This window comes from Amblyomma mixtum, chromosome 4, assembly GCF_055824585.1.
Source record: "Amblyomma mixtum isolate Tamu chromosome 4, ASM5582458v1, whole genome shotgun sequence".
Taxonomy (NCBI): domain Eukaryota; kingdom Metazoa; phylum Arthropoda; class Arachnida; order Ixodida; family Ixodidae; genus Amblyomma; species Amblyomma mixtum.
The window spans coordinates 121,864,140-121,872,744 of NC_143015.1; the positions used below are offsets into that span (position 1 = coordinate 121,864,140).

Sequence of the window (8,605 nt, forward strand, 5' to 3'; positions counted from 1 at the left end):
GCATACGCCGAAAACAAGCACAACTAGCCGCATATATAGCAAACTCCCCTAATCCCCCGCATGTCATCGCTCTGCAAGAGACGGAAACAAATCGCATTCATATCCGCGGTTATCACACGGCAGCCCTTACACCACGTACGGCAATCTTGACACTCGCATCCATGCCGGTACTAGACCGCACACCGACAAACACGCCCGACAGCAAGGGCACTCAATATACCGCGATAGAGCTAAGCTCACCAGGACACACACATGGCCTCACTATTATTAACATATACAGCAATCCTAAAGATAAAGGCAGAGTTATTCCGGGTATCTTGGGCTCCTTCCGTTCCTCAAACCTTCTTGTGGTGGGTGATTTTAATGCACGTCACACGCACTGGGGATACAACTCGGATACCCCCAAAGGTAATCTGATTTCTACCGCAATGGCTGATTACAACCTTAGCCTGATCACAAACCCCACCGTACCCACTCGCATTGGCACAAGCGTCACCCGCGACACCACACCCGATCTCACATGGGCCACACAGAACATAATCGTTAAATCTCACACGGTGCTCCAGGATAGCCTTGGAAGTGACCATTTTCCAGTCTCCACTATTATATCTTATGAATCCAAGATTTTCAACCCTCGTTCGCAGCTTCTCACTGACTGGGATAAATTGCGCTCATATTTGGCAACTGATTCGACAGAACCCCGTACTGTCACTGACTGGACAGACCGTCTGGTGAAGGCTATCCAGGCGAACAGCAAAAGCATTAAAAATACCCCTAAGGCACCGCAGGTTGATCCGCATCTGGCTCATCTATGGGAGGCCCGACAGGGACTTCTCAAGCGCTGGCGTCACCAGCGACACAATCGTAAATTGAGACTCCGCATAGCCGCTCTCACTCGCGAGGCAGAAGAATACGCGAACACGCTAGCCCGCGCAAACTGGGCAACCTTTTGTAACGACCTGAAGGGTACATTAAGCACTAAACGCACGTGGTCCCTCCTACGCGCTCTCTTGGATCCAACAACCACTAAATCTCAGACACAAGTAAACACACAACGTCTAATACAACTAGAGCTCCAAAAGGGCACCGACGTAATTGGCCAACTACGGGACACTTATATACCCACATCTCTTCAGTCGGCAGATCCACCCAATCTACCTCCACCTAACCCAGAACTTGATGCCGACATCACCTTAAACGAAGTCCGCCGAGCACTCTTTAGTATTCGCCGCTCTACGGCGCCGGGACCGGATGGCATAACGTACAAGGCACTACTCAATCTGGACGATGTCTCCCTCCAGGAACTCACGGAGCTCTTTAATAACCACTGGCAAGCTGGGACGCTCCCATCAGCCTGGACCCATGCCAGCATGCGATTTATACCCAAACCGGGCAAAGCCCTCACTCTTCAAAATTTGCGCCCCATCTCCTTAACGAGCTGTGTCGGCAAGCTCTTCGAGCACGTCATTCTCAATCGCCTGCAACCATTCCTAGAAACAACAGGCTTTCTCTCAAACGTTCAATTCGGCTTCCGCCCAAACATCTCGGCGCAAGACGTACTTCTCGCGCTTAAAGAGTCCCTCTTTTGCACTAAGCGTCGTACAGCCTCTACGCGAGCCATACTGGCCCTGGATATCCATAAGGCTTTCGACACAATAAGCCATGACCATATCCTCACGACATTAGCCACCACGCGGTGCGGCACCCGCATATGGCAATATATTCGGGCCTTCCTTCAGGGGCGCACGGCAGACCTCCACCTTGGGGATATTGCCTCCCAGCCTTTCCCCCTGCCTAACCGGGGAACCCCACAAGGGGCGCTTCTATCACCTTTACTCTTTAACATTGCCCTAGCGCCACTGGCAAAGGCCCTTGCTGCTGTCCCAGGGCTCCACACAGCCATATACGCAGATGATATAACCCTCTGGACAACGGCAGGATCCCTTGGAACAGCCCAGGATATCCTACAATCTGCCATAGACATCACCACCACTCATTTAGCAAACACAGGCCTCCGTTGCTCTCCAAATAAATCGGAACTCCTGCAGCTGAAACCCCTCCCCAGTGACCCCCCGATTGAACTGCACATGTACGGGAGTCCAGTGCCCATTGTGCCTCAGGTGAAGATTCTCGGCCTTCTAATTAACAACACACTCGATGCAACCGCCACCCTTCAGCTCTTGCAGAGACAGACCAAACAGGTCGCTGCACTTATCAGGCGGGTGGCAGCACGCAATCATGGGCTGTCTGAACGCGAGACCCTCAATATGACAAATGCACTAATCATTAGCCGCATTACATATCACCTTCCATACCACATACTCACTCAGCGGCAAAGACAACAGGCAGACATCCTAATACGCACGGCTGTCACCTCTGCCTTACGTCTTCCACGGACGGTTAGCACGAAACGTCTCCTGGCCACTGGTACCCACAATACAGTGATGGAATTAATAGAGGCTCAGCGCACCAACCAATTAGTCCGCCTGAGTCGCACGGAAACAGGACAATGCCTACTGCGACAGCTACGTCTCAATCCACCAATTCCCACCCCAACAAGTCCTACACCTTACATGATTTCTCTGCGCACGCAGGATCACATATATCAGAAGCCCCTACCGCGCAATATGAGTGCTAGTCTCCATCACGGTAGGCGGCAGGCACGAGCGAGCTATTACACGAAAACATACAGCAACCGCTCCGATATCCTTTATGTCGACGCGGCACAAAATTCTAAACCAGGATATTTCACGGCAGTCGCAGCCTATGAAGACGGCACAGTGGGGGCCGCTGCCACTATTCGAACTAATTCGCCTGCAGAGGCGGAAGGAGCCGCCATCGCACTTGCTCTGGCCCACTCCATCATTGACAAAATATAACAGAAATTTGCACAGATTCACAGGCCGCGTACCGCCACTACCTACAGGGCGTGGCGACTCCGGCAACACACCGTATTCTTACCACGGCCACCTCTCTCGACCGAACGGTTACTCTGTCGTGGGTCCCTGGGCATGCCTCGATCCCCGGTAATGAGCGCGTTCATGCGCTGGCCCGAGAACTCTCCTCCCGGACCCCGGAGGATCAGGCACCCAACCCTGCGCAAGAAGCCCCTTCGGTCCTCTCTACATATCACCAAATTACCACATTTTACAAATTCAGCCGCATGACACTGCCACCACCCCACAGTACCTTGTCGCCCTTATCCAGCGCCACATGGCGGCAATTACAAACAGGCTGCTTTATTTCACCCCACCGCCTCTCATGCTTTCATCCCACCTTTCCTCCTGATTGTAACACCTGTGGCGTGCCCAAATCCACACTTTTCCATTACCTTTGGGAATGTCCTTCCCCAAAGGCAGTATCCCCCATCCCCAATCCCACTCATTCTTCCTGGGAGGCTGCTTTACGGACCGCTCAGCCCGCCGGCCAGAAATGGCTAGTGGATCGGGCTTTACGCGAAGCACAAGCCCGTGGACTCCTGGACCAGTAGGGGACCACCCTGGAAGATTTTTTTTGTGTAATAAAGTTGTTTCCATCCATCCATCCGAGGTTGAAGCGTGCACGGTTCGGTCAGCGCCGCGGCATGCATGAAGGAGGTAGCGTGGCTAGACCCAGATCAAGACCGCCCCTAGAACAGAAGACAACTTTATATTCTTCTGCAGGTAGAGCGGCAGTTGCTTGATATTTCATGCAGCTGTACGGAACGCGTGCAAATGCGTTGTTATGGGCACTCGAGACACCAGCATTAGGCAATTTTTGCTGTCTTAGTGCAGAACTGAAGTGAAGTGCTGCCGCACTCCTGGCCCCCTAGCGGCTGTCACAGGACGGAGTGAAATAAAGAGAGATACTGGAGGGTCGGGAAAATTTTGGCCACCTGGGGTTTTAAAAAGCGGCGACATCGCACACAGCAGAGACATTTTTTGTGTCACATTTAAATTTTGCGTCACATTTAAGCATTTCATGTCCCAGTAGCGAAAAAGACGACCGTCATCGGAGGGCGTAAAAACGTCGGTGCCATAAGCCTGAGGACATCATCAACATCATCATCGTCGGTGCTCTATGTCACAACACATGTTAGCGAACTGTGCAGACATCAACGAAGAAACGGAACATACTATATGCCTATGAAAGTCGACTCATGACCTCATAGTCTTTATGCAACGTATCATGAAGGTGCATAGAGTTTATAAAAAGTCTGCCTGATAATGAAGCGTAGTTATAGTCATGACCAATGCCTCATAATTATTCTGCAGTGTAGCATGCCTCATCACTTCACTTCTGCAACGTACCATGACTCGGGACTTTACAAGTAGCGTAGTCATGACGAATAGTCATGGTCATGACACATGACTTAGCACTATACTTCTGTCGTGTAGATTGACTCAGTACTTTGCATATAACATAATGTAAGGTGTATAGAGGTTGTCAAAGTATGCATAGTCATGACTCATGAGTCTCATTCTAGAACGTATCATGACTCCACTTTACAAGTAGCGCAATCATGACGCGTAGTTATAGTGAATACTCATGGCAGAACATTTCTGCAACTTGACATGTAATCGGAAAAGGCCTGGCTCGGAGGTGCTATAGACAGGGGCTAGAAGCTCATGCAAATGAAGCACAATTCGTTAGTGTTCACAGACATCACATAATTCTATAATGTTTCTCAATGGGTGAAAACAGGTTTTTTTGGTTCTTGGTTTTTGGTTTTTGAGGAAAGAAATGGCGCAGTATCTCTCTCTCATATCTCGGCGTACACCTGAACCGCGCCGTAAATGAAGGGAGGGAGGTAAGATTGCCGTAAAAAGCGAAAGGCTGTTTTCACCCTCTTTAGCCATCGGCCATACCATGCTGAATACGCCTGTTCTCGCCCGATCAGCGAAGCTAAGCAGCATTGGCTCGGTCAGTACTTGGGAGGGTGGAAACAGCCTTTCGCTTTTTTCGGCAATCTTGTGTGATTCGGGGCCATCGTCATCGGCATGTTTCATGCGTGGCACGTGGCGACATCCAGAGGTTCGCCGCCCTCTGCACGCGACACAGAACGTTGTTTTCAGCATCTCACGAAGGCAACCGAACACCGTGTGCGGTTCAGAGGTAGTACACGTTCCTTCGCAGCGCGCATCGCATCTGCAGTTGCACCTGATAATTCAGTTATCAACATGGTAGAAATGGGCGACCAGCACTCTTCAATGTCCGGCGACATACAAGAGCTGCTCAAGGCCCTGTATGCGGTACCTCAGCGACCGACGCTGGACGAGAACGACGCGATCGAGCCGAGCCCGCGAGAGGCTGAGCTGTTCAGCCGCGCCTGCGAGGAAAACTGCATTGTGGCCTTCGGAACACCAGAGCTGCGGCGCCATCTCTGTGTCTCCTTCGTTCTTGCCCTGAAGCCACCGGGCGCTTTCATCGTTGGACCGGCCATTGCTGAGGACAAAGACTTTCTCGAGTATCTGCGCCTCTTCTTTCCCGACGAAGTCTGGATCGTTGCGTCAGCTGCTTCCTGGGCGCGAGAGGCCCTTGCAGGGGTGTGCATTGTGGACCCAGATGCTCTGTGGGCCCTGATAGCCGATGGTACCCTCGAAACAGCTGACATCCGCACCCTGGTTCTTCGCGACTTCCAACACTACCTTGACACTAGGCACCCTTACCACAATGTCGTCAGTCACCTCCAGCAGTCGCCAACTTCAACACGGCTTCTAGCACTTGCCGATGAACTGCGTGCCAGCAGATTGGACATCCTCGAGTCGGACCTGAAGCGGCTCAGGACTCCGCTGAAACTCGCCTGCCATCTAGGAACTCCCGTGAGGCCGTATGCCAAAGAGGTCGCTCTAGAATACTGCCTGATCGAGTTGGATGGGGCCTTCCAGGCAGACTGGAAGTGCGCGAGCGATATCCTGTCCTGGTCGGACGATCCCGTCGTTCAAGAAGTTGGCGTAACTCTCCGGGAGCGTGGCATCCTGCCGGCGTTTCGTCATGCCAAGGAAGCGGTCGCGACTGGCCCAAGAGTGGAGCTGACAGATTTCTTGCTGATGAGCCGAGAAAAGATCGCAAAGCTGAAGGGCAGCGTCGTCGCTGCCTACGTTCAAGGCAGAACACTGGCGCTCACGACCTCAGTGGAATCAATGTGCGACCTGAGGGATTCTCTGAGGGTCCAGTCACCACTTATAGTAATCGAAGAGCCGGACGAAGTTGCTCTCGCGTCTTGTGTCGTCCTGGTCGCCACGACAGCTGATTTGCCGACGTTAAGGCGCTACTACTGGGACGCTATCGTCCTTTGTGACTTACCAGTCGGTGTCTCGTGCGACGGACTCCTCGCTAATGCCGAGTGCAAGGCACTGCTTGCAACACCAGAGGAGTGGTCGAGGTGGCAGGTGTTGTTGGAGGTGCACGATGAATTGGACCTGCTTCTACTTCGCGTGAACCAGTAAGCCAAGATTTTTCCTCGATGACAGTTTTGCAGCTTGCACGCGCTCGTGCAGATGTTTTTTTTTACGTGACATTGACCTCCACCTGTTTGTCAAAAGCGGCAGCTCCTGCATGCCATTTTTCGATCTTGCTTTTCGACATAAGTTTCTGCGCTTCGAACCTGTACACTAGCTTAATTGGAATATAAGTTACTCTGTTCTCTGCATATTCTTTTCGCTCCAGTTATAATACACGCGCCTGGTCGCACCCCTCGGTAATAAACTGCAGCATTCGGGTTGAAAACTAAACGCCTTCCCTGCGTTTCGATGGTGCGAAAACGTAAAAGGCGCTCGTATGGTCTGCGATGTCAGCGCACATTAAAGGTCCCCAGGTGGTCGAAATTATCTTAAAACCTTCAACGACGGCACCTCTTTCTCTCTAAAGGCAAAGATTAAACGTCTATAATTGGCAGTTAATAAATGCACCAAGAGAATTTGAAGTGAGCAATCGCGCAGCAGAAGGCTTTCGCCTTTCAGCACTTTAGCCGCTAAAGTTCCTCGTAATTTGTCGTCAAAAAGAGCTTGGTGATCGGAGGGCCGTGTTAGGTGGCCGCTTGTCCATGACTGTTGGCGACATGGTTGGCCCATTCGATGGCGGATGAAGATTTCTTTTAGGTGTTGCGTACTTGTAGCTGATTTTCGTCGGACCCGGACAGAACTTTCCAGGAAAAAAGTGAACATACGGACAGGTTTCCAGGAAAAAAAAATGAACATTTCATAGTTTTTTTTTTGAGGGAAGGAAATGACGCAGCAGCTGTCTCGCATATCTCAGTGGGCACCGGAACCGCACTCTAAGAAAGGAAAAAGGGAGAGGGTTAGAGAAGAAAGGAATAAAGAAGGTTGGTTTATTGGGTTTAGCACCCAAAGCGACTAAGGTGGTGGTGGTGAAACACATTTATAATGCAATAAATATTTATAGAGAGGTGATTGGGGTAGGCCCTATTGGCCCTTTCCCCTAACAATACTAGGTGGAGCCCCTATTCCGGGGCCCCATTGGCAAGCAACGCCGCCCGCGTCCGGTGAACCAAGGCCTTTTGGGTCTTTGGGTCCTGACAGCCGAGCAGGGCCGCCTCCCAGTCCTCTCTGGTGGGGTTGGGGTTGGGGGGGATAGATGGGTTTGACTGACACGCCCAAACCATGTGGAAGGTGTCAGCCACCAAAGGATGTATTGAAAGGTTTAAGCACCGCCGGGCACAGTACAGTGTAAGAATTTTGATGAGGAGGCGCTCGTCAACGCGATCCAGACCCTTACAAGGGGCCGGGTAGCGTCGGTGCTCCTCCTTGTAGTAATCGGTGATTTGTTTGAATGTAATGGCCAGATTGTCTGATTGGGAGTACCCTTCCAAGGACAGGGAGATAGCCCGGGGAGAGAGTGCGCGGGCGGCCTGATCGGCCTGTTCGTTTCCCTGGAGTCCCTGGTGACCGGGGGCCCAAATCAGGTTGCGTGGAGTTGGATCTTCAGATCGACAGCTATATTCCAGTATGCGCCAGGCAAGCGGGGGAGCCCAGCCCAACTCGTAGTTCCGACAGGCCCCTCGCGAGTCGGTGATGATGTGTTTCGACTTGGGAGTAGTGAGAGCACGCCGTAGTGAAGGGCTCCAGAAACTTCGACCACCTGGGAATCTTGAACGTGCACTGACAGCGCACAGTACACGAGCCTCTAGAATTTCTCCTCCAAAGAAATTCAACCGCCGTGGCCGGGATCGAACCCGCGTCTTTCGGGTCAGCAGCAGAGCACCATAACCACTGAGCCACCGCGGCGGCTAAGGAAGAAAGAAGTGCCTTAATGGAGGGCCCCTGAATAATTTCGACCACCTGGCAATCTTTAACGTGCACTTACTTAGCACAGCACACGAGCGCCTTTTGCATTTCGCCTCAGTCTAAACGCTGCCGCTGCTGTCTGGTTCGAAGCAGGGTACTCCGGCTCAGTAGACGAGCACCTTAACCACTCAGTCACTACGGCGGGGACGCTAAAGAAGCCAGGTGGTCGAAATTGACACGAGCTCTCCACTATGACCTGTCACAGTGTGAGCTGCTTTGGGACGTAAAACCGCATAAAACCAAACCAAAAGAAGTGGGCACTTCGTTGACCTAAAGTGTGGTGAGGCGAAAGCCTTAAGCCTGGTGTTGCTGCTTGTGTA

At 51.9% G+C, this 8,605-nt stretch overlaps 1 protein-coding gene across 1 annotated transcript; it reads left to right on the top strand.

Annotated features, from left to right (window-relative positions):
* The first annotated feature begins 5,159 nt into the window (after positions 1–5,159).
* On the top strand, positions 5,160–6,428 carry LOC149348117 (uncharacterized). The gene has a single exon (XM_089541689.1). The coding sequence runs from the start codon at positions 5,160–5,162 to the stop codon at positions 6,426–6,428; it is 1,269 nt and encodes a 422-aa protein (XP_089397815.1).
* Positions 6,429–8,605: the final 2,177 nt, after the last annotated feature.